This window comes from Danio rerio, chromosome 1 (assembly GCF_052040795.2).
Source record: "Danio rerio strain M-AB ecotype USA chromosome 1, GRCz13ab, whole genome shotgun sequence".
Classification (NCBI taxonomy): Eukaryota; Metazoa; Chordata; class Actinopteri; order Cypriniformes; family Danionidae; genus Danio; species Danio rerio.
In genome coordinates, this window is record NC_141021.1 from 33,334,727 (window position 1) to 33,362,691 (window position 27,965).

Below are 27,965 nucleotides of genomic sequence, written 5' to 3' on the forward strand. Positions count from 1 at the left end.
CCGGCCGATGGAAGAGCAACCAGGAAGACAGATGAAGGAGAAACACGGAAACCAAACAACCGGTAAAAATTAAACAAACAATAACCGAAAACACTTAGACACGGACAAACCAAAAACATTAAACACTCAGACAACATGTGTATATGTGTGTATTTGTGACTATAGCGTGCGTTATGGATGGCGATGAAGAAATGCGTTTGTGGATGCATTTGTGTGTGTGTGAAAACCAATGTGCTGATGGCGGACGTGTGCACCCGAATCGCCTCAAGCTTTTCTGGATAATTTTGGTAAGTGAATTATGTTTGAATGTTGAGCACTGTTTGTCAGCCAGGGACAAGTCACCTCATCACATGGACCTAATCACTTGGCGGCACAGTGTCTGAGCAGGTGAGAGAGGGCAGAGAGCAACAGCGAGCACGAGCCAGCTAATGCAAAAAGCAATGTTTCTTTGTTGCAGGGTGTTTTTAAGTGACCTGGGGCCTCATGTATAAAGACTTGCATTGCAATCATACTAAAACATCGCATACGCACAAAGCTGTAAATGTGTGTACGCAGTAAAAAATTTAGATGTATTTAACCCTGGAATCCCACGCATATTCTTTTTGTACATCCAAATGAACGTGAAACTGAGCGCATGTGAACGAGCGCAAAATCTCTCCCTGCCTTCTCCCCCGTATGAATATGCTAATGACTCTACTTTGACAAAACCAAACGAAAAAGCAATGGCAAAAGCAAGCAAAAAAAGAAACTTTGTGAATTAGAGATGCGCCTATCATAGGTAGACCAGAGAAAAACTGTGTTATTTGCAAGTTTGTTCTCCGGGATTAATAACAAAAGAAAAAAAGAGAGCTGACGCGGGTAATGCCGTGGGACACCTCGTTGGAATGAGCTAATTGAGTGATAGTTGAGAAGATGTCAGCAGCGCGAGTGGCGTAGCTCTTAAAGCGCATGCTAACATGTTTTGACACTATCATTCCTATACCCGGTTCGAATCCAGCGTCTGATGAACTTATTTTTCTTTTTTCCCCATTACATATGAGATTTTGCCTACTCTTCATCAAGAGGAAGACAAGTAGGATTCATTAATAAGTGTGTGTATTATGTAAAGCGCATTTGAGCATGACATATTATTTGTACATTTATTGAATGGTAATGTTTCTGATTGACGCATGTAAATTTGTCTTCAGATGGCATCTTTATAGCAATGTGTGTGCAGTTAATCGCTCTGATTACATTGGGAAAACCGGCGGCCGCTGCAAATTGCACTTTATGTTTGGCTTGTCAACTGCACGAAACTATGGAAACCTTATATACCTGCTAGACATGCGGATGACCCTGTCCCATACAGCTGCCACTGCACGGCTTAAAGATACTTTGTAGTGTGCAATTTAACATAATTGCCTCTAGGAGTCGACAATGGAAATAAACCAACACAGACAAGAAATACACGTACGCCAGACATGAACTTGGCTTGGACCAATGCACATTCTCACATTTATTTAATTGTTAGTGTAACGGATCTGCTTCTACTCAATAACACCAAAACGACACCAAGAGTTGCTTTCCTCTACTTTATTTAGTCCAGCAGAAGAAAATTAAACACAAACATGTTGTCTTCTGTCTGTAGTGCACCACCGACACCCTCATCAATACACACCAGCATTGTGTGGTCAGATGAATTGTTTTCTTAATAATATATGTAATTACATTTGATAGATTTTAGAATTCATACACAATTACACACAATCTTTTATAATTTGACACTTTTAAAAATGATAGATTTAAAATGTACAGGAAAACACTTTTTTTTCTTTACATTTACAACAAAATGAACCTATTTCTTTATCATTAGAAATAGAAACCAAACTTTGCAACATACAAAAATGTTTGTGTAATAATTGTGCACAATAGAGCCACCTGGTGGACAACTAAAAATGTGCGCCGAGTCAAACAAAATGCAAACAAAACAAAAAGACTGTAAAACATACCTGCCGAAAGACAATTAAACACAAACATGTTGTCTTCTGTCTGTAGTGCACATCCGACCCCTATATACACAAAATAACAGAGTTTTCGCAGTGAGAAATTAAGTAACATGAAGACAAAATGATGATTGGCCATGCGGTTAGCACTTTTGTTAATCTCTAGAAAACTGCCACAAACCTAAGTTAACAATAAAACCAAACAAATAAACAAAAAATAATAACATAATAATGTAATATAGTTTTCATAAAATGACAAACACTTGCTTTAGAATGATAGAAATATGAAATACACTCAGGAGCAAAGCTCTGCACAACATACCCCCATCAATACACAGAAGCATTGTGAGGGGGGAAGGGGATAAGACAAACTACTGCAACACAAGAGGTACAAAAAGGGGTGATGTGCAGGATTATTATTGCCATGGAAAATAAATGAAAATGACTCTCAAAATTATAAAATTCACAATATAATGTGAAAATATTATAATTTTAACAAAGTGCAATTGTAACTCTGTTACATAAGTAAATCCAAAAGTGAGTGTGAAATCTGGTGGTAACCTTTCCTGCTCTGTCCCTTTGCTATATTAGAAATAGCAGGGGAGATTCACTTATTACTCCAGGTCAGAATAATATTAGTTTCGGGGTTAACTCCCTCCTCCTTTTGTTGCAGCCAGTGGATGAATGAGGACACATGTAACTTGGTCCAATTATTTATTACTATCCGTGTGGTACAGCTAAATCAGACCATAAAAAGGAACATCAGTGAACAACTGTCTCATTACGAAAAACCGCTCCTCTCTCTCTCTCCCTCTGCTTCACACACACAAACACAAACTGCAGCCCCGCCCCTTAAAAGACTCGCACATTTTACAACACTGGCGTTCGCAAAATTTTTGAGTATATGCAGTGTTGATCCATGAGACCCTTGGTTTGGTCCATCCATGGCACTGTCTGCCAATGAGCAGTTGCCATGAAAGGCATAAAAAATACTGAAAGTGATGCTGTAAGATATTGGACCAACTTGCTTCACTATACACTCCAGGAACACATTGTTCCCCCGGATCAAATGTCACACACCCCGCCTACTTCAGCGGGAATCAGGCAGATAAAGCACACCATCATCACGAAATCATTAAAATGAAGACAACTGAAACAAATGACACGTTACAGTACAGCATTACATTATATGTCTATACGCACAGGCCTGTGTTTCTGTAACGTGGAGACTGACACGGAGGGATCCATTATGCAGTATTTATTAGTCACACTTTCACTCAAACATTCAATACGCACAAAGGTGCGAACACACAACAACAATAGTAATAAAGGTCTTAAGGCTGGCGGCTGACAGACACAGAGTGATTTACCAGGCATGGGTCAGAAGCAGGCGGTGTGATTCAGAGTCCGTGTATCAGGCTTGGGTCAAGGGCAGGCAGCGAGTATCAGAGTCCGTGTATCAGGCTTGGGTCGTGGGCAGGCAGAAGGCAAAGCAGAGTCAGAAACTGGCTGGAGTAATTCACAGGAGATCAGGCAGGATATAACGCTCAGTAATATATATATATATATATATTTATAGAGAGAGAGAGAGGCCTTTGTAAAATGAAAGTATATTATGGCTTTAAAATGGTTTGATTTATGTATAGTATAGAATAGAAGGCCCTCTTAATCAACAAGATGGTCCCACTGTCGAAGTAACATCAACACTATCCTGGGTAACATTCAACGCTCTTGGGGCCCTGGATTACTTCCACAATGCCAAAACCGAAGAGCTCCACTGATGGTACAATCTGCTCCTTGTAATAAAAAAAGTTGATGAAAGATCATCAGCATTTTGATTTGACTGACCTGGCCAATACTGAATCTTTAAACCAAAAGCTGCAAGCTCAGCTGCCCACCTCTGCTCCATGGCTCCAAACTTGGAGGAGTGGGTTGTTATTGGTGCGCACAATGCAATGGTGCCCTAAAAAATACTCATGGAACTTTTCGGTCATCACCCATTTTAGAGCCAAAAACTTGTGTCACCTGATGATCAGGTTGTCATGGTCCTAAACTTCGACCACCACCCATTCCACAATGCACCAGCCCCTTTCAGCTTCCCCTGTAGTTGGTGGGCCTAAGGGAGGATGGTCCCACGTCACTCCTTTGGACGAAGACCGGCCGAGTTGCGTGGGAAAAAACTCAGCCACCAGGCGCTCGCATGTGAGCCTCAACCCCAGGCCTGGCTCCAGGGTAGGGCCCCGGCTACGCCATACCGGGCGACATCACGGTCCTTGATGTTCTTATACTCACAAGGGGTTTTTGAGCTTTGGGTCATGACTGAAAGGACAAGATCTTGGATACAAGCAGCCAAAATGAGTTTCCGTCTAAGGGTGGCAGGGCACACTCTTATGGATAGGGTGAGGAGCTTTGACACCTAGAAGGAGCTCGGAGTAGAGCCGCTGCTCCTCCACATCAAGAGAAGTCAGCTGAGGTGGCTCAGGCATTTGTTTCGGATGCATCCTGGAAGCCTACATAGCGAGATGTTCCAGGCATGTCCCACCGGGAGGAGGCCTCGGGGAAGACCCAGAACACTCTATGTCACTCGGCTGGCCTGGGAACACCTCGGGATCCCTCCGGAGGAACTGGAGGAAGTGTCTGGGGAGAGGGAAGTCTGGGGTTCTCTCATAAGATTGCCATTTTACTCTTGCTTAGAAACCTTTCAATAAAAAGCCTACAATAACTAACAAACCACAGGAAGGTTCGCAGCTCTGGCAGTCTTTTGACAGGGCCACGCAACTACTTGCTTGGGTCCGTAGCAACCCACTGAGATGATATTACATGTCCTAATTACCTCACCTCTACTCTGAAAAATGCACATTTTCCACAAGTCCTGCGGCTTGTAGGTGAATCCAGCCTCTCTAAATGCTGCTGCAGAGAGGAAGAAAAGAAAATTATATCATCCAGGTACAGCAAAACGGACTGATATCACTTGTTGCTCAAAAGCCACTCCATCAAGCGTTTGAATGTGCTTGGTGCATTGCACAGACCAAAGGGCATACGGGTCCACTCAAATAAGCCAAAAGGTGTACAAAAGGCAGTTTTGGGACGATCAGACTCAGCAACAGGGAATTGATTGTAACCGCTGACAAGATCTAGAGTAGTAAACCAGCACACCCTTGTCAATGAGTCCAATGTCTCTTCAATTCGAGGTAGTGGAAAGGCATCCTTTTGAGTCTTAGAATTAAGCTGACCTTTTTCCTTAACAATACTCCTGGGGAGGTATAAGGACTGCAGCTTTCCCGGATCACTTGAGAATCAAATAGCTGGCTAATATGAGTCTTGACCAACTCATAATCAGATGGCAGAATTCATCTGTAGCGGTGTCGGACTACAGTATCATCAACTAAGAGGATTTCATGGGACAAAAGTTTAGTACAACCCAGATCTCCCTCACCGGCAGAGAACACATTTTGAATTCGCTGTGGCGGGGCTTTCACCTGTTCCTGCTCTTCACCTCCTAACTGCCCTAGTTTAATAGTCTCAACATGTTCTGATATTGATGTGGTCAAATTACCCTGTGCAGCCACCAGGACATCCATGGATGCAACCGCTGTCAGGCCAACAGGAGAGTTCACCAAACAAGTGAGCCGAAGATTTTCTCTCTATTAGTGTGCACTCCAGCACTGCTCATAAACACAACAAATAAGCTATTGTTGTGATGATTCAGTGTACAACCAACAAACCAACCTTTTATAAATTTGTAAAATAATAGTTATTAATACATTCATTCATTCATTTTTTGTCGGCTTAGTCCATTCACTGTGTTTCACAGGCTTGATTATACCAGCCTTCTCCAACCTAATTCTGAATCAACTTAAGCTTTATTTCATTAGAAAAGGCAGTCGATGAGATTTATTTAAATAGCACATTTCATACACAGTGGCAATTCAAAGTGCTTTCCATAGACAAGAATAAAAACCGTGACGTGGTGAAATTGTAGATTTAACTCATATGCTTGCCTTAAGCCTACAGAGCGTGCCCAACTGCTCTTTGAACACCTTAGAGAATAACTTCAGCATGTTATTTGTTACATGTTACATGTTATTTGACTGACATGTTTAATCTTACAATTCAATGCAAGATTTTGCAGCCAAATCCTGCCACACGATAAAAACCACTTCCCTTTAATAATAATAATAATAATAATTCCTTACATTTATATAGCGCTTTTCTGGGCACTCAAAGCGCTTTACACACAAAGGGGGGAATCTCCTCATCCACCACCAGTGTGCAGCATCCACCTGGATGACGCGACGGCAGCCATTTTGCGCCAGACCGCACACCACACACCAGCTGATTGGTGGAGAGGAGACAGCAATGAAGCCAATTGGAATATGGGGATGGTTAGGAGGCCATGATGGACAAAGGCCAGTGGGCAGATTTGGCCTGGATGCCGGGGTTAAACCCCTACTCTTTTCGAAGGACATCCTGGGATTTTTAACGACCACAGAGAGTCGGGACCTTGGTTTAACGTCTCATCCGAAAGACGTCGCTCACTGAGCAGTATAGCATCCCCGTCACTATACTGGGGCATTAGGACCCACACAGACCGCAGGTTGGGCGCCCCCTGCTGGCCTCACTAACACCACTTCCGGCAGCAACCTAGCTTTCCCATGTGGTCTCCCATCCAGGTACTGACCGGGCGCAGCCCTGTCAGTTTTACCACAGTTACGGAAAGCAACTCACCTTGGCCATCATAGATCACTTTGACCTGAAACTGTCCTAACGCTAACTATCCTAAAGACTCCTTTGCAAGTTTTCAGCTTGACTCTTGCAACCTCTAGTGGCTCAGTTGAGAATACCACTTTACATTTTTTTCTCAAATATGATACTCACAGGTGAGGCAGTGGTGCAGAAGGTAGTGCTGTCGCCTCACATCAAGAAGGTCGCTGGTTCGAACCTCGGCTCAGTTGCCGTTTCTGTATGGAGTTTGCATGTTCTCCCTACCTTTGCGTGGGTTTCCTCTGGCTGCCCTGGTTTCCCCCACAGTCCAAAGACATGCGGTACAGGTGAATTGGGTAGGCTAAAATGTCCGTGGTGTATGAGTGTGTGTGTGAATGTTTGTGTGGATGTTTCCCAGAGATGGGTTGCGGCTGGAAGGGCATCCGCTGCGTAAAAACTTGCTGGATAAGTTGGCGGTTTAGTCTGCTGTGGCGACCCCGGATTAATAAAGGGACTAAGCCAACAACAAAATAAATGAATGAGTCATACTCACAGCCATGCCAGTACCAATTTCCATCATAATTCCATCACACAATTGCAGAAAGCGAGGATGAGCTTATTGTGTTGCAAAGCATGCTGTCTTGCAAACTTTTACACCTCGTGAGTTAGAGAAAATAGCAGCAGAGTGCAGTTTGAAGAAGTGTATCCAGCAGAGATGTTGGAGCTCATGTAGTCTCACACCCATCAAAAATTAACTGGCATGGCACTGTCATGAATTCTGATTTGGATGGTGTCTAAATGGGACTAGATTTACTAGGATTTAATCAGCCACAAGTATAATATTAGTTGTGTGTTGATGGTCTTGAGAAAGATGAAAAGAAGGAATGTAGTGAAGTGACCAGTAGGGGGAGCTAGAAAAAAGGTTTTAAAAGAGGAATATACAGTAGATGTAAGAGGTGAAAGGAGAAAGTAAAGAGCTTCTGCACATTCAACGAGTGCTGCAGGCAACCATTATAATTACAATGAAAAAAGAGCAAGGATGTTGCCAGCAAGTGAGCACTGAAGACTCAACAAAAGGTTGCTGGTCCATGAAGAATAATTGAGACAATTTTTTCAATTTTGATTTGAGTTAATTTTCTTATTTTACTAAGTGTATGTGACTTATGGAAGAGAAAGACAGAAAAAAATTGGGAAAATGGGGAGATAGAAAAGAGTTACTTTTTTTGCTGAGCCCCAGGCCCCCTATCTAAGGATCTACATTGCTTTTTTCACTACTATCCACAGCAAAGACCAAAATATAGAAATTACATATATAGAAATATAGAAACAATAGGAACTGACTAACATACATTAAAGAGTGAAACTCTTCATACTGTTTTATTAGACAAATCAGTAATAGTTCATTTAACAAAGGATGGCCTGGGTGGGTGTGGGGTTTCCCAGTCTTAAAGAGCCCATATTATACATGAAATAAGGTCATATCTTGGTTGTAAGGGTCTCCAACAACAGTTTAATATGCATGCAAGGTCAAAAAACACTTTCGTGGTCTTATAATCTGCATTTATTTTTACCTAATTATCCCAGCGACTCCTGTATGAATTGTCCAGTGATTCATTTTTCCCAAACCCCTCCTTAGCGCGAAGCTAATCTGCGTTGATTGGACCAATGACAGTCTGTTGCGATTGGTCGACTGCCTTCAGTCAGAGAGTGAAATGCCAAACAGCTAATCAGCAATATAAAAGTAATCAGTTCACACACGCTCGATAGTGTAGGCGTGGATTTTAGCTGCCAGTGGGTCAATGTAAATACAGACTATGGACTTGAAAATACAGACGACTGACTATTTTATTGAGCAAAAACTCCAAAAACTGTCGAGGAGATCTCCTAGCTTCTCACTCTGCTCTTTTCAAAGACACACACACACACATATTGCACACATACACACACACGCACACGCACACACACACACACACACACACACACACACACACACACCTCCGGACGACAGCGCGCGCACACACAGACACACACACTACTCCTTGTCCACGAAGCTCCGTTAACAAAGCAGCACGCGTCGCGTTTTTAACGTGACTTTGCACGCGATAAGAGAATATAGCGAGTTAACCTGATACAGTACACGCGGTTACAAGTAACAAATCACAACTAAATACATTTGCAAGCTAGAGTCAACGAGGCAACTTTAATCGCACGTACTTACATTTGAGAAATGGAGGAAGTAAAAATCCATCCTGACGTCCATCAGTAAGTTACTCTTTACTGATCCTACCTTTAATAATGCTGAGGTTTCATCTTTGGGTAGAGACTCAATATATCCATCTGCAGTGTGACTTCAATCGACCGGCATGTTTGTGTGTGTGTTTGTGGGTGTGTGTGTGTGTGTGTGTGTGTGTGTGTGTGTCTGGGTTTCTGCGTCAGAGGGCGGGGCCTCAGGTTTGAAATCTCCCGGGTTTGCGCGTGCACGTGAATAACTTGGTTTTGTTCGTACGTCATGGCGAAACACCTAATGAATCGGTATCAAGGCGACTCGTTTGAAGCACTATGAGTCGACTCTTTTATAGATTAATCAACAGTTTTAAACACTGTACACTAACAGATTTAAGCCTTAGCTGGATACTTCACTTCACTTAGAGCTGTGTTACACACTACATGGAGGGGAATTTTCAAAAACCCATAATATGGGCTCTTTAAATTCTGTCCAAGTCTGCATTCTTATATTATATACATAATTCACACACATTTAGTAGGCCTACCTTGAAGAATCAACATATGTATACAGCCTACCTGCCAAAGTATAAAAAATAGGGTGTTCAGGTTTTTTTAAAATACATTCACTATGGATTGCAAGTGTATGTCCAATGCAATACATACTAATTTTATTTTATTTATATGGCCCAAGGCCTAACCATAGGAAAATTTGTGTTCCCCTGAACAAAAAATACTAAGATATAGAGTACTATAGCTGTCAGATGTTATAACAAATGTAAAAAGTTAAATCCACGGTTTATTTGTGTGGTCATTCCAGAATAATTGGTTTAATAAAAAAAAAAAAAGATTTTGTCCTGTTAATTTGTGTTGGTTTATTTAACTCATAATTTTTAAACAGCAATGCTGATCCAGGATCAACATTAATCCATTTAAACATTTAAAAATGAATATTAAGATGTACATTATTACATAATCAATATATTTCTATTAAACAAAATGGTGAAGCTTCTATATAAAGTTATATTTTGTGACACAAGGTTTGACTTTAGCACACAAAATATAGAGGTAGCCTTAAGGATGTTCAGGGGACATTGTAGTAGTCTAATGTGCTTATAACTTTTAAAATCTAGTTAAAATATCATCTTAAGGTATAACAGCAAGTGTAATCATTTCATAGACCTACTATTTGACCACAGTGAGTGTTAAACAATGAAGTGTTAAACAGTGATTTGGTTGAACCACTGGCAAAGCTAAACCATTAATATATAAAGGAGCAAATTTTTTTTTTTTTTAAATCAAATCAAACACTTAACACTGTACAAAAACATGTCAAAAAGTCATGACAACCATGTTTATGTTACCTTAAATTATTTTAATACGTTTAACTTAATTATTTATTCAGTTTGACTAATGTAAGTTGAGATGACTAGAACATTTCAGTTGAATCAACTCGATTTAAAGTAGCAAGTTTTTTTGTAATGTAGCATAAACATGAACATTCACATAAACAGTCCTGTTTTCATCAAACATCCAAATGTCATAAATAAGTATTTTTTATATGGTTCTTTAAAGACATAATTTGGACGCTGGTGATGGGTATCAGTGTTGGCATCCCTTTAATTAATCATTTCAAACAATATTTACCTCATATTTTTGGAATCATGCTGTTAAAAAGCTTCATCCTACTCTCAGATAAACACATTGACAGATGCTCTGAATATTATTTATATTCACTGTGCAGAAAAGCATCATATTGACACACTTTTAACCAGACTACTACAGCATGGAAGTTCCACTTGTTTCTTTTTAACACGCCACTATAAGTCATGACACTTTTCATCACCATAACCACAATGACACATTTTGATTCTGCTTAAATAATATTTATGATTAAAAACATCTGAGGCTTTAAGAGAACATTACATATCATGTCATCTGATACACACTTTGTGGTGGTTTCCCAAACTTTGAGAAGTCTTGATTCTGACTAAATGGCCAGTGAGAGAGATATATCTCTAAGATGACACTTACAGTAGTCCAGGTGTACGTTAAATACATTGCCATACTAATAGCCCTTTAAGAGTTAACAGAAAATAAATAATTTGCACAAAAATTATTTAATTATAAATCTATCATTTACCCTCATGCAATCCAAAACCACATCACTTCTTCAATAAACACAACAATGGTGAGAATGAGATCATTTAAAGAATGTTTTGGCTGCACTTTTCACAAAAACAAATGTTTTTCACACAAACAAAATGTTAACATGTCAAAATAAATACAAACAAACAAAAAAAGTGTTGTAAAAAATGATGGATTCCACAAAATTGATTTGTATAGAGACAACATGGAGGAAATTAATTAAGTTTTAAATGTTTACAAAAATAAGTGGATTGAACACAATACAATTAAGTTGTCCCAAAAAACCTTCAAGAATAGTGTTGTCTCAGCTTGTTTTAAATAAGTAGTTTAAACAAATAACAAACATCATTTTTTTGAGAGTGTGCTAAATTTCTGGTATTCTAAAGTCATATGAGTTTTTTTTTTTTTTTCTGTGAAAAACAGACCAAAATGTCTTCATTTACCTTCTGCTACACACACAATAGCAAAACCAAATAAATAAAAAGTATACTTTGGGTATACTAAATTGGAATATTTGAAACATGGATGACAGAGGGACTGATTTTTGGCAAACTCTGGCTTATATACTGTTAGAGCTGTGCTTCGATAGAGCTACTCTTTCGTGGATCAGCCTTTTACTATACTGAAGTGAATCAGTTTTAATTTAACTAGAACTACAGCAGCAATCCATCACTACTCTCCTGCTGGCCTGATTTTCTGAAATGTTCCACGATCAGAAATGTTATGTCTGTTTATTCTCTTTCCTTCATCTATGTTAAGCTGCTTTGGCACAACAAACATTATAAAAGCACTACTGAAATAAAGACGAATTCAATTAAATATCATTCTTCTCCTCATCTAAAGTTACCAAAATATATAGTGCTTTTTTGGAGCTTAATAGCTGGTCTCAGTATACCTTCATTACCATATATATATATATATATATATATATATATATATATATATATATATATATATATATATATATATATATATATATATATATATATATATAGCTTTTATGTGATTTAACTTAAACGTATCTTGTTTTTTGTTTGGACTAGTTTTATTGCATGTATATTTGTGTGTATCTTTTAAATTTATACTTTTCATATTTTTACTTTGAGATGCTACTTTTATAAACACACAAAAAAGCTTATTCTTTTTAACTCTATATGAAACCAGCAGGCAAGGCATTCTGCTAAACATCTTATTTGTGTTCCATGGAAGACCAAAAACACCACAGTTTTGGAACAACAAGGAGGGCAAGTCAATTATTTTGGGCAAACTAAGACTTAATCTACTTAGCTTATATAAAGCAAAACAACATGTGGTTTAATAATTTATGCAGATATTATAGTATGCTTAATTAGAAGTAAGTTCAAGGACATTGACAAATGGCACAAGCCCTGAGACACAAAGTATGTTGTCCACCAGGTTGACTCTATCCAGTGGGTACAAGTCAACTACTAATAGTACTGAAAACACTGCAGCAGGAGTGCTACACTTCCTGGTCAAGAGGCAGCCAGACAGGACGTGATATCATCAGCTCCTGTAAGTTGTGTCCCAGTGCATTCCAGTTAGTGTAGTGATGACACCAAAGTAGAGTTCTTAAGTATTTTCAACTTAGTGATTTTATAGAAATAAGTTAAAAAAGTCATTCTCCTTGACTTCCATGTCATCTTCAATTTATTTTGTCTTAGTGCTGAAGCAAGAAGTTTGTTGCGATGTTAATGTCATTATTAGATGCTCTGAGTGCTTCTTGGGCATCCATCCTTGAGAAACCCATCTCCATTAATCTTGCAACCTGGTGATAGCAGCATAAAATGAATTCATTTTTAGTATTTAGCAGAATTCATTTTTAATATACCAATAAGCAGTGATGAAAAAGTCACTTTTTAAAAGTAATACTCTACAACTCTACTTTAAAAAAGAACTAAATCTGTCGCTTGGTTATATTTGATGCAAAGTAGATGTTACAGTACGTTACTTTTTCAAATGTACAAGTGTTCAAATTTATACTAGAACTATACTGAATATCATGAATCAACATATCTGCTCTCTCAAAATATTCTATTTTCCCATTTCTGTCAATAAAAGGGACAGGAGAACTGTCAGCCAATAAATGAGAAATCAAAGTAACAGCCATTACTAGCCATTACTTTGAAAACAATTATTGACATTTTCTAGGAAATGAAACAGTAATGAGCTACTTTACTAGTTACTTGGAAAAAGTAATCTGATTACAAAACTCACAGTACTTATAATTACCCCTCAAAATTGCCCACGAGGCCAAAGAAATCGTACTGACGAAAAAGCTTTTAAAAAATAAAATGGCCAAATAAATCTACACTTAAAATGCATGTCACATGATCTCACCTGTTCCTCTGTCACTGCTGGGTTCTCTGTTGGTTGAGTATAGGAGGGCTGCTGTGGCCCCTCATGGGGCCGGTTTTGTCCTCTGTGCCTCAGAGTGGGGAAGAATCTGTTCCAGTTCAGGAGCCCAGTCTGTTGTGGACAGCAATCAGTGAAGGCAATTCAACATCAATATTAAAGTCACAATTGGATTAAAATGAACCATTCCTATTTTCTAAAGTAAGTTAAATGCAAAAAAGTTCTTACATTTCCTTAATATTACACAGAATTTAATAATTTGAATGCTATCTGGATGACATTATGACCAATATAATTAAGCTTAATACCATTCCCATTAAGTAAGGGTGATGTACATCTAGCCGGTTGTTATCACAGATTATCGCTCTCTGGATAAATTGATTCTGATGGATCAATCATGATATTCCAAGGTATGTTATTCTCAGAAAACAACCGGTCTACACAGGTTCAACACAGGTTTTAATGGGAACTTCAAATCATCTTTGCCATTAGTAAATATATTCATAGATGTACTTACAGTATATGCATATACGTTTTTTGCTATTATGAAATATTTATTGCTAAATATTTAACTATTGGAAAATATCTGCTGTTCAAAAGTTTGATAAACATCTATAAAAATCTGCTGAATGAAAGTTGTAAATAGTAAAAATCTTTACAAACATACTTTATGTGTAAAACTGATGTCTAATAGACATTTAGTAAATAGTCCATTATAAACAAAGGCAAAGGAAGGAGACAAATAAAATATGACAACAAATAAATACATGACTTTAATTATAGATAAGTTCTTCAAGTCTCTGTTTTCTTCATAAGCTAAATGTGTATTTGTCATGTCAACTGTAGCAAAAGTGCTTTAAGCATCATGCGTAAATCTATACATAAATATGCTATAGTGGTGTGTTGTTTCAGAGGCTGCATGCTTCATGCTCCTCTGGCAATATTGTGGACGAGTCTGGATCTGATAATTGGCAGGAAAATGATACACACGACTGGATTGTACAAAGTGAAGTTTTATGGAGGGCGGATTACAGTGCGCACTTGTTTTTCAGGTGAAAAAGATAAAAAGGACTTTTAATGCTTTAGCATACCAAGATATTCTGGACAATTTCATGCTCCCAACTTTGTGAGAGCAATTTGGAGATGGCCCCTTTCTGTTCCAACATGCCTGCGCACCAGTGCACCAACATATATCCATAAAGACATGGATGAAAGTTTGGTGTGGAGGAACTTGACTGGCCTGGACAAAGTCCAGACCTCAACACAATAGAACAGCTTTGGTAGGAATCAGAGCATAGATTTGAGTACATCAAGCCATGCTTTCACCTCAAAACATCAGTGACTGACTTCACAAATGTGCTTTTAAAAATAGTAAAAAAAAAAAAAAAATCCCTTGAACACACTCCTAAACCTTGTGGAAATCCTTCCCAGAAAAGCTTTGCATGTAAAAGCAAATGTCCTACGACCTTTTGCAATATAATGTTCAATAAGGCTCTCAGCACAAGTTTTAAAATAGCACCATAAAAAGAAATTTTATTTCAAAAGTTAATTCAAGCATTTTCAAGCATCTTTCTGTTTCGAAGTATTTTCTAGGCCTTGAGTTCATGCTTCTGAAACCCTGGTACTATCAAGAAGCATGGAAGACCTGTATGATTTGACTTGTTACAACATCAAATTTCAAACTTAAGAATAACAACCATTTACTCAACGCAAGAAGTCATACCCACAAGAAAAATGATCTCATAGCCACAATATAATATCACAAGTCAACAAGTTGTTGTCCATGACAAAACTAAATGTATCAAACATGTCCATTAATGATAACTGTAGATTACTTTTACATGTAAAGGATCTGTTGAGTATTAAGCGGAGCTCAAATAAATGTAGAATTATTTTGTTTCATTTATGGTTATCAATAGGGGTTACCACCTTTTACGTTTGGCCAGTTAAATTAGTTAAATTATAAAATGCAACATATCCTTATTTTTTTCACTCCTCATTTTTTTAATTATTAGGTATTTTTAACCTTTTTACTATAGAAATAAGCTTTAAAAAAAATCTCCTTGACCTCCTTGTCATCTTCAAATTATATTGAAGCAAGAAGTTTGTTGAGATAAACACAGGCACCAACCTACTGTTAAACAAGGGGTTATTAATCTTAATTTTACATTAAAGTTAGCACAATCTACCTTTTGGTACAGTAATTTTTTATGACCAGTTTCTAAACTTTTTGCAAATTACCATTGTGTGAATAAAGACAGCACATCTTACTTTGTATTTCCATAATAGAGATTTTGTAACAGAAGTGACCTGCCAAGGTCCATTCAAAAACAATCATTTTCACTATTCTCCAACAGGACATTTACATCACTAGCAAACTCTGTCTAGCTCACAGCTAAATGTACATTTCAAAAGTACCGTGTATGTTTTTTGGTAAGTACCTATACAATTTTTAAAGAATATATTTTCCATTTCATTTTGATGAAGGACAACATAATTTGTTCTTATCAGGCTTCTGTGATAAAAAAAAAACTGTGGCTGTCTGTTGGTTCGCTGGAAACCATTAATTTCCCCAAATTCAAAATAAACAAGGGAAAAACTATGTAAAAAAAAAAAGAAAAATTAGTAATATCACGTTCTATCTTGCTATATATGAGTGACAGAAACATGGAAACCAAGCTAGTTAACTCATCGCAGAAAGATTTCAACATTTCTGATAAAGCAAATGTATCTTTTGAAACATACAGTGTGTCCATCAATGATTTCCCCACAAACAGCAGTTTCTAATCTTCACTATGAAACATGTGAACAAGCCCTCGCCAGAAAATACTTTGTATGGTGAAATTTAAAGTACTGACATGTTTGACAATGAGTTAAAATACTACTTTCAGGTGACTTTAAGATGTACAGTGGTTGACATGCTAGTGTAGATACTTAGTATCGATGAGATAGTGGTGTAGTTATTACACAATACTGATAACAAATACAACTAAACAAGAGATGATGATTCTCACAACAAGACAAGGTCTTGTCACATTGCTTAGTTTATCAGTCTAAAACAATAATAAAAAATAAATAAAACAATCATTTGTAAAAGTTTTTGCCAACATTAATATAAAATTTACAAACATTATTACACTAATATTAAAAGATCTACATTAAATGGCGACTCCATTTAAGCTTGTATCATCAAGTTGAATATGATATATTTAAACACGCTGTGACATTGTTCACAAGCTGTTTCCACAGTTGAAACACTGATCAAGACATGATACACATCAGTAAGAGATGATGAGTTGATGTGACGCTTGAACTGACACAACTTCGGTCATCTGTCACACCAGTCACCTGTCACACAGCTTCAAAGACATTACTGCTTCTCTCATTTAAAAAATAACTGAATTTTCAAGTTGAGACTTAGTTGTCTTTAGTGAACAATCCTAAATAATACATAATTTGTACAAGATCACACATTCTTGTGTCTGAAAGTGTGTTTTGAGCCAAATATATATGATTCATTTTAAATGTTTAAAACAGGGGTGCCCACACTTAGTCCTGGAGGGTTGGTGTCCTGCAGAGTTTAGTTACAACTCCAATTAGACACACTTAAACCAGCTAATCAAGTATTTTCTAGGTATACTAGAAACTTACAGGCAGGTGTGTTGAAGAAAGCTAAGCTTGCTGAGATGAGGGCAGTTGCTCTAAACCTCCTGGGCTGACACTTGCTCATTTGAGTTAAGTTTGCCTTATGATTGTCAATGTTCATATCAACACAACTGCATGCATTTCTGTCTAGAACCCCACAGCCCCTGGGTGCATCAGTAGTGGAAGTTGTGTCTCTCGCCCTCCCCACCTTCCAGAACTCAATGTAGAACCAAATTGTGCCTTGTTCAGGACTAGATTTGAACTGACACATTGTGGAACTTGTGGGAAAAAGTTAACCTATGCTTTCCTAATGTTAGGATCAGAAGGAAACTAAAGCAAATATTGTATTTTTGCAGAAACTTGATTTCAGAGTATACTACGGAAGCAAGAATTGACTTTCATAGAAAGGCAGGGTATTGTGGCAAATTCCACAAAATGCCTTTTAGGTAGACTGATGTCAGAAAGCATTTTTAAATTGCAAAAGTTTTTGTAGCACAATGATCTCTAATGTCAAAAGAACACAAAAATTTAGATTTTTCAACTAATAGTCAATTTAAATGGTAACTGATAAAAAAAATTAAAACTCGAAACCTGAGTGGTATAGCTAATCCTCTCTACCTTTGTTTATGACCACTCCTCAACCCCAGCTGGTCTGTTTAGGGTTGGGTAGCGTTTGGGGTTTTTTCAATACGGATCCTAAATCGATACTTTTAAAATGGTTCCAGTGCCAAAACGGTGCCTGAAGCGATACTTTTGAGCCACAAAATTATGGTGGATGACTCTAGATAAACCTTTTATTTGACAAAATCTTTTTAAAAATTTATATTTTAATATAACAATATAATTAAAGTTTAAAGTAAACATTAATTAATATTTTATATATTTTAATTACATGAATATATTTCTTTTGATCATTTGTTGGTTGGCATGAATTAAGGATTTGCATTATGAAATTACATTAGCTTACTACTACCCTGTGGAAAGGTTGTCATCAAAATACTGAACTCCTTTTTTTTCCTAGGGTTGCAGCTTGTGATTATGTTTACATGGTTATCAGTAATCTAATGATTTTCCTTAATCTGAATAAGACAATAATATGATCAAGGTGTTTACATGAGTTGCTTTTTAAATGTTCCTTTCATGATCCTGTCTTACATGTTATGGTACATAGATCGATTAACGTCATTGTGTCACCACGCTATCCACGATTCCTCCAGTTTAATGTAATTTCAGGTGTTTCACTGTTAGTTTTTCGACTTTAACTGCAGTTTTACTTTCATTCAGGAACATTTCATTCATGCCCCCATGACAAACAGGTATTTGATGCGAGCATTAAGTAAGGACTGGTGGAAGAGTGCTCTTTTAATGAAATTTGATACAGCATGTTGAATGGAAAGAAAAATCCTCAACATTTGGCGACGCAAATGTATGTGGTCCTTTAAGGTAATCAAAAATCACTGTTTACATGGCAGTCTAGACTTTTATTCAGAGTATTGTCCTAATCATATTAAAATAGGAGCATTGGTGTCCATGTTTGTACACATTGAAAGTGCCAGATGATGTCGCAAGCTTTCAGAGAAAGTGCATTCCTCTGCCTTTAAGTTGATACCCTGCGCCCTCAAACGTGTCATTAAGTTTGACATGTTTCCCCCTTACACACAACTTTTGTAAAGCATCTGCTTCACATTGCTGTGTCAGAATCCTTGCTTGTAAAATACAACTTAGAACACTCAGTTTAGGCAAATTTGATTAACTTGATCATGCGTTGATCTGAAGAGAGTCGCTCTCACTCATCGAATGCGCTGTACTGCGTGCATTGCATGCGTCCGTTCCCTAAGCAACAAGAACAAACACCTAATGTCACCTTGCAACAGGTTTCGGTACCCAATCTTAGTCTGTTTAGGACCAAGTTATTCAACAGGTCAAACTGCTCTGGCTACTGGTGAAGAGGAAGACCCGATGAGGCCTCAGCACACCCTGAAAATTCAGCAAATTCAATAAAAGAACAATAGAAGTACCTGAGCCTGCTGTTGCTGTGCATTTCTTCTGAAGTGTGCCAGCTGAGAAAGGAGCAGTTGCTGATCCAGCATATCCATCCTCTGCTGTCTCTGGATATCCAAAGTAGCCCCCATCCCCAGCGGGGCCTCTGCCGTGGGCTCAGAATCGGAGAAGATTGGCTCCAGAATCACTGAACCACATCTAGCTGCCCATCCAGGCACACGCAAGAACTTCTGGACCGCCAACTTATTACTGTAATACAACATGCCTGCGATCTGGAAGAGAGTGATTGGTGAAAATAGAGGTGTTACCATAGATGGGAGTAATATTGTATTTAAATCATACACAATCAATGTGACGAAATGTAACTTGACAAATTAACAGTAATAAACAGAATATATTACTAAGGGCCCTACCATACAACCGGCACAATGTGGCGCAAGGCGCGGCGCAATAGTCTTTTGCTACTTTTAGCTCGGCTCAAGGGTCATTTTGAGGTGTTGCGCCACACTGTTTAAATAGCAAATGCATTTGCGCTCAAATATAAATATAAATGATAAATAAATGATAAATCATTTATATTTATATCCTATTTATATATATAATAAGGATTTATACATTACCTTACCTTACAGGAGATCAATGTAGGTGTCGGCTAACACTAGTTTTGTCTTCCTAGTTATTATTTCAGAGCCATAAAGAGAATTACTGCTAGATAGCAATCACCTGTATTTTCTTCTTCATGGCCAGGCATGTATCAGCAAACTAATAAAGCCCGATAAAGCTCAGACTTTCCCGAATAAAAAGTGATCCATCAGATCCTGTATGTCAGAAAGTATAGTTTACTGCTAACCAACTCATTTTATGATGGTAAAATAACACAGAAATCGAATAATAACGCTGCAATCTCCTCTCGAAGCTCCGACGTCTGCTTTGAGAAACTGTCAATCACGATTCCACAGGCTTTTTAAGTTAATTATTATTATTTTTTGTTGTATAAAAGGTAAAGGTATGCTGTTAGCTTGGATATATAAAACAAAGCCAAAGTTGCTCATTCATTTAACAACTCCACTCGCTGACTGCTTCTTTACCACTGTTTCACCATTGACAACCCTACACTACAGTATATGTAATTACTTATAATTGATATGTAATCAATTAAGGTTGAGTCAGAAAACAAGGCAGCAGAGAAATGTTATACTTACCAGTCCACTACAAGCAACGACCCACATGTAGGCACTTGAGGTCAAGAGCTGATGACATGACAGCAGAAAACAAAAGAAATTCAGAACTATTTAAAGCACTTTCACATCTACAAAACACAACTGAAACATCTTAAACCAGCGCAGCTAAATTACCATCAAACTTAACTGCAAGTGCCCAACACAAAGAAAGGTTAATTGATGCAAGAATAAAACAAATAAAACCATAATGCATTATTGGATAAATAAATTACATTTGTTAGTTTTATATAGAAATGTTTATAAATATTTTTGTAAATACTGAAAAACTGACAATTTCATTGAAAGGTCAAATGTTCCCAACGTATTTATGTTTTTGCAGTAAAAATGCAGCAACTTCTGCTATCGCTAATATCTTAAACAGCTCACAAGCACCATCACAGCAAAAAAACCACAAAGAACCACTTCTTATCTAATTTCTCATGTGCCATCAGTCTGTTACACCACAATCATTTTATCTGCTCTTGCAACAAATTTGTTTGAAGAAAAAAAAAAACATCTTATTAGTCTTACGAAACCTTTTTAATCTAAACTTGCTTATCAACAGAGATGTTACAGATGTCACTAAAATGACACAAACTAGTTCTCACGCAGATTACATTTTTGAGATATACTTGTAAAATATGAAATCTTACAGGGTTACAGAAACTGTTGATTTCTAAACTCACCTGTGCACCCACGATGTATGTCAAAGACTTGTTTGTGATTGAGAAGTGGCCGAGCAGCTGAGTCACATGAACTCGTGGGATGGAGCGGTAGAAAGGCACAAACAGAGCAAAGACTGGACCCAGCCTAAGAAAGCGCAGAAAAAAAGGTAAGACAATAGGAAACTTGTACTTTTTTTCCAGGAGAAAACACACCATTCAATGGTACCATTTCAATTCTTTAGCATCAATGGCATAGCATCTATAATCTATAATAAAGAAAAAAAAATTTACTACCTGTCAAACAGTTTGCAACAGTTACAATTTTTGTTTAAAAACGTTTTTAAATTAATTGTCTTCTGCTGACCAGAGTTAAACCTATTTAACCAAAAAGATGACACTTAGCATTGTTATTAATAGCAATTGTTAATTTAAAATTATTAAAAATCATAAACAATTGATCATAAAATAGCAGCAAATGAACATATTAGAATGACTTCAGATAGATCATATAGTGTAACACTTAATTTAATCATTGACTCACAGAACACAATTACATTATTTTATGATTTATTTTAAATTTAAACAATATTTTTTAAATAAAAACCATTCATCTACAAATCGTAATCTTTTTAAACTTTTGGCTGGTATTGTAGTTTGGAATGTGTCAATATCTTAGAGATATACTTCTTGTGTAATTCAACATTTTTTAAACTTAATAGATTTATTGTACAGTGCATTCGGAAAGTATTCATAGCGCTTCAATTTTTCCACATTTTTTTTATGTTAAAGCCTTATTCCAAAATGGATTAAATTATTTTATTACCTCAAAATTCTACACACAATTCCCCCTTGACAATGTGCAAAATGTTTTTTGAAATTGTTGCAAATTTATTAGAAATAAAAACCTGAAAAATTACATGCACACATGCATTCACAGCCTTTGTTCAATACCTTGTTGATTCACCTTTGGCAGAATTTACAGCCTCAAGTCTTTTTGAATATGATGTCACAAGCTTGACACACCTGTCTTATGGTCTTTTGCCCATTCCTCTTTGCAGTACCTCTCAAGCTTTATCAGGTTGGATTGGAATCGACTGTGTACAGCCAATTTCAGATCTCTCAAAAAATGTTCAATAGGATTTAGGTCTGGGCTCTGGCTGGTGCTACTCAAGAACATTCACCGAGTTGTTGTGAAGCCACTCCATTGATATTTTGGCGATGTGCTTTGGGTCATTGCCCTGCAGCAAAATGAACTGTCATACCAGACTGAAGTCAAGAGCACTTTGAAGCAGGTTTTCATTCAGGAAGTCTCTATACATTGCTGTACTGATCTTTCCCTCTATCCTGGCTAGTCTTCAGGTTCTTGCTGCTGAAAAATATCACCACAGCATGATGCTGCCACCACCATGCTTCACTGTAGGGATGGTATTAGCCTGGTGATGAGCGGTGCCTGCTTTTCTCCAAACGTAACACCTGGCATTCACTCCAAAGAGTTCAATTTTAGTCTCATCAGACCAGAGAATTTTGTTTCTTGTAGTTTGAAGGTCCTTCAGATGCCTTTTGGCAAATTCCATGCAGAGTGTGGCTTCAGTCTGGCCACTCAACCATGTAGGCCTGATTGGTGGATTGCTGCACAGTTTGTTGCCCTTCTTTAAGGTTCTCCTCTCTCCACAATACGCTGGAGCTCAGACAGAGTGACCATCAGGTTATTGATCACCTCCCTAACTAAGGCCCTTCTCCACCGTTCACTTAGCTTAGATGGCCAACCAGTTCTAAGAGAAGTCCTGGTGGTTCCAAACATCTTCCTATTATGGATGATGGAGGCCACTGTGGTCATTGGAACTTTCAAAGCAGGAGAAATGTTTCTAAAACCTTCCCCAGCCCTGTGCCTCCTGTCTTGGAGGTCTACAGACAATTCCTTTGTCTTCAGGCTTGGTTTGTGTTTTGACATTCAGTCAACCCTGGGATATTCCTTTTCAAATCAGTGTAAAAGAATGTACCCGAGCTCAATTTAGAGCTTCAAGGCAAAAGCTATGAATCCTTACGTACATGTGATTTTTCAGGTTTTATTTTTAATAAATTTGCAACTATTTAAAAAAACTTTTTCACATTGTTGTTATGGGGTATTTTGTGTAGAATTGAGGAAATCAATGAGTTTAATCCATTTTGGAATAAGGCTGTAACATAAGAATTGTGGAAAAGGTAAAGCTCTATAAATGCTTTCCGGATGCACTGTATTTTACCAGGATTTTTAAGTTTTGGGACAAAATATAGAAATGACAATTTGATATGATTTAGTAAGGTTTACTTCTACCTTAAACATTATTTCTTCTAATCCTGTCTGTTGACAAATCGAGCTCTCTGTGTTTTGCAGTTTTGAGCAGATGAGCCAAGACCATGAATGTCAAATTTTAGTAAAATGAAGCAACAATGGTTAACAGATTTCACAATAGTTTTCTTCAACGTGCAAAAACTTAAAATTGGTAAACTATCTTTTAAGTTAAGACTAGAAAATCTTATTTTTGCATTACAACTCGTAGATTCCTTGTATGAATTCTTTGGTAAAAAAAAAAATAAATAAATAAATAAAAAGTCTAGATGTCTCAGTGAAAGCCACAAGATAATTTCAGTTCTCCATAAAGAGTTAAACATCCTCCCCACAACACTGAAAGAAGCAAAAGGAAAGTGACGAAAAGAGCAGCAGAAATGGAAAAAAGAAGCAGGAAGAGATCACTTTCTCACGTTACACAGTCACATTTTAAAAGTGAGATGAGACTTAAAAAATAGCGAGAAAGAATAGCATTGATGTCTAACTGAAAATCTGCTTTATGCCATCTTGTGAGTATAATTTTATCAAATAATACAATTAATGTGTGAAAATACAGAAAAAAAAAAAAAGAAAAAAAAAAATATATATATATATATTCTGGTAAATGTATGTTAAATGTTACATATGTGTGTTAAATGTGTGTTAAAACAATGGTAAACATAACTAAATACTGTAGAACTAAATATTACAATAAAAGTGGTTCAGTAAACAGCTATATTTGTTTAAAGCAGCCTTCTGTCTATCTGGTAAATTTTTACAAAAAGATTTAACAATAAGTAATGCATTAATTATTCCTTTCTTACATCTCTTTTTAAATTTTTAAACAATGTGAATATAATTTTTGCTTTTAATACTGTTTTAATAAATGCTGAAACTTAAATCTTAATAAGAACTAACATAGCCACATAAAGCCTTAGTTGGGTCTTATAGAATAATGTTACTGGATGCATTAGGTATCGTTATTATTATTTTTAAATAGTTTATTATATATTTCAAATATACAGGGTTGTTATTTTTATCAAATGTCAAGAATAATCCCAAAGTGTTTAAAAACTGTCATTTATTTTTCATTTACACACTACACAAATCAGATGCAGACAAATGCAGACAAAACAACAGAAACTTGCTGAGAAATGCTTTAAGTAAAAAAATGAATAGAAAAAAAGACCTACAGCAGCCTACATTTACTAAATAACCAAACTATCAAGTGCAGATTATAATACCATGGGCTCAGAAAGACACAACACAACCATCAAAATATCAAATTAATTAAAACAGACAAATTGCATAATGATAAAAATAAAATCAAAAATCGAAAAGTGCTTCAGGTGTAATTAATGTGATTCTCTCTCCCTCTTTCTCCCTCCTTCCATTACTGAATTAACAATGACAATGTTACTGAACTTTGCTTTCGATATATCATTTTCCATATTGTTTAGATATACAATTGAGTCATGTGATCACAGTGTTTAAATGAACTCCAGAAGCACCTGAACTTTTTTACCCTGGTGAAGGCAAGTTTTGCCAAAATGTGTTGGTGCTGTATGATTTCTGTTAATAGAAAAGCCATGTTAATAAAGTTTTTTAAAAATATTTTCAATTAATTTCGAGTGCTTATGATTTTGTAGATAAAAATAAAGATTTTTCATGTCAAAATAACATTCAAAAATTCCTTAAAAGCATTGAGGTTTAAAATGTTAAGCAAAATTCTAAACCCTGTCAAACAGTGCATAAAGTCAGTATTTATTATTATTATTAATAAGGATCATGAATCTGAATAGAGGAATGGCATCTTTACAATAAAAAAACTGCATTTCTGCTGAAATATTAATTGTAAATGTTTTATTAACTCATTACATTTCTTATAAAATGCATAAATGCAGACTTGGTAAACTTAAAAAGAATAATAATACATAATATACTATTTTAAATCATACTGACCCCAAACATTGCTGCCTCTGTCTTTGCAGTGAGGTCTCCTGTTTATAACTATGATGAGTCCTGATTTAGACCTGAACTTCTCTTCCAACTGCAACTTGTATGATCATCGTCCAGTGGCCCGGGTTCTCATACCACTGGTCTACTCCATCATATGTCCAGTGGGACTCTTAGGAAATGCTCTGGCTCTCCATGTGGTGATCTCCAGCACCACCAAAATTAATTCAATCACGCTTTATTCCGCCAACCTGGCTGTGTCTGATATCCTATTCTGCCTGTCGCTTCCTCTACGAGCTGTTTACTATGGATTGGGTTTCCACTGGCCGATGGGAGAAGTACTGTGTAAAGCCATAGCACTGCTCTTCTATTTGAACTGCTACGCTGGTGTGAACTTCATGACATGTCTGGCGGTGGACCGTTTTGTGGCGCTAGTGTTTCCTGCTAGACTGGCAAAACTGAGAAAGGCAAAAAATGTACGCTTTGTGTGTCTGGCAATATGGCTGCTGGTGCTGGCCCAGACGCTGCCCCTGCTAACAATCGGCCTGACCAAAACCGAGCCTGACAGCAGCATCACCTGTATGGAATACCCCAATTTTGAGGGTGTTTTCAAAGGGCTGCCCTACATGCTGATCGTGGCAGTAGTTTTAGGTTTTGGCATCCCAGTGATGACAATCATCGCTTGTTATTCAATCCTGACTCACAAACTACATCAAGCGGCAAAGTCAAACCAACTGACAGAACGTTCCGGAAAGACCAAAAAAGCCAGAGGAGTGATTGCAGGCGTGGTATTTGTGTTTGTGGTTTGTTTCAGCCCATATCACATAGACATCCTGCAATACATGATTCGGAAGCTTCTCTATGAAACGGACTGCAAGGAACTGCAGTCGTTTCAGATCTCTCTACATATCACGGTGTGCCTTATGAACCTAAATTCCTGCTTGGATCCCTTCGTTTACTTCTTTGCATGTAAAGGCTATAAGCAAAAGGTAATGAGGATGATGAAGTGGCAGGTTGGCACCCACTTCTCCAGTGTGAAGAACTCTGCTGAAAGTTCAGGCACAGGTGATGTGCTCGGAACACGCCGCAACAATAGGATAATAATGAACAATGTTGGAGAGGATCAGCAGATTTGTTATCAACCAAGCGCAACATAAGCCTCATTTTATGCACACTTTACATCAGTTGGACGGAAGCACTCGGTGCTACTCACTACTCACTACTCAACGAACAAACAAAACCAATGTTTTTGACTTACAAGCATAATGAAAGCAAGTAATTTGAAAGGATGTGGAAGGCAATTAAGATTGGGATCGTAATTCATGTTTTGGTTCACCACAATGTATGAACATTTTGTTTTGCTGTGCTTTCTTACAACACATCCTAAAAAGATAATGTTTTAGGCTGGAAGTGGTCAAAAGTGGATTAAAGCTTCAGAAAACAAGCCTTAAGGTGATGGAACAGAACATCTGAGAACAAAACTGTCAGTTATAAGTCATGGAAAAGGCTAATGAAAAGTCACAAATAGTCAAAGAAAAAGAAAAAGTCCCAGACAATTTGGCCTTCCTCGATTTAAACAACACACACTTCATCTAACAACTGTTGAGCACAAAAAGAGGAAAGAGATCAAATATACATGACACATGAACTAAATGTTGACTTTGTTCAATGAAAGTGTAACTGTTAAACAAAAATGTTAAATGAAATGTTCTCAAAAATAATTCTCACAAAATAACTTTTTTACTCAGAAATTACAAGTTGTATGCTTTTCTTTACTGTATAGAACATAAAAAAGATTCTACAAAATAATTTGCCAGTTTCAGTGTTTTTTATCCATACACATCACCAACATTTATGAACATTCTACAAAACATTGCTTTATGTGTTTCAAGGATATACAGTTGAAGTCAGAATTATTTGCCCCCCGTCAATTTCTATTTAACCGAGAGACGATTTTTTAACACATTTCTAAATATAATAGTTTTAATAACTCATTTCTAATAACCTTTTTTTTAATCTTTACCCTGATGAAAGTAAATAATATTTTACTAGATATTTTTCAAGCCGCTTCTATACAGCTTAAAGTGACATTTAAAGGCTTTAATGGGTTAATTAGGTTAACTAGGCAGGTTAGGGTAATTAGGCAAGTAATTGTATAACGTGGGTTTGTTCTGTAGACTATCGAAAAAATATATAGCTTAAAGGGGCTAATAATTTCGACCTTTAAATGTTTTTCAAAAAAATTAATAACTTTTGTTTTAGCCTAAATAAAACACAATTTCCATAGTCTGTTGTGTTTGTTTATAACTTTAGCTCTCATCCTGTTTAAAGGCACAGGGCGTGCTGACATAAGGTACAGTTGCCTTGAACCATGCCAAAGCGCAAATGCAGCGTGGGATTTGCGTCTTTAATAAACCATGACAGTTCATGTTCATTGAAAAATAAGAATGATTAATAAATCTATATGAAACAGCCCCATAAAAGTGACGTGGCGTATTTGGTTTTGGGCTCAGTCGCGCTTCGCACTCACACTACAAGCATTCCATGCCAAAGACCAACCGAACTGCGCTCTGGCACACCTCTTCCAACCGGGCCAGGTATCGCCAACTAAACTATGCCTGAGCCCAATTCGGAGTCCTCACACTTGTCAAATGAACCTGGAAACACGCACAGACATGGTTCAGATAGCCTAGTGTGAGTGGGTGCAAAGTTTCTTCTTAGTATGATGTATGGGCTTAAC

At 37.0% G+C, this 27,965-nt stretch overlaps 2 protein-coding genes across 2 annotated transcripts in view; one reads left to right on the forward strand and one right to left on the reverse strand.

Annotated features, from left to right (window-relative positions):
• Positions 1–10,274: 10,274 nt before the first annotated feature.
• The window catches only part of ubac2 (UBA domain containing 2), a 29,113-nt gene continuing 11,422 nt past the window's right edge, over positions 10,275–27,965 (reverse strand). Inside the window, 5 exon segments of the mRNA NM_001080561.3 lie at positions 10,275–12,843; positions 13,416–13,544; positions 19,094–19,348; positions 20,279–20,326; positions 20,983–21,106. Of these exon segments, the coding sequence (NP_001074030.3) occupies positions 12,736–12,843; positions 13,416–13,544; positions 19,094–19,348; positions 20,279–20,326; positions 20,983–21,106 (664 nt within the window). The 3' untranslated portion in view covers positions 10,275–12,735.
• Positions 23,713–26,382, forward strand: gpr183b (G protein-coupled receptor 183b). Its single transcript, NM_001130812.2, is given in 2 exon segments — positions 23,713–23,799; positions 25,261–26,382. A coding segment is annotated over 1 exon segment (1,101 nt). The 5' UTR covers positions 23,713–23,799; positions 25,261–25,281.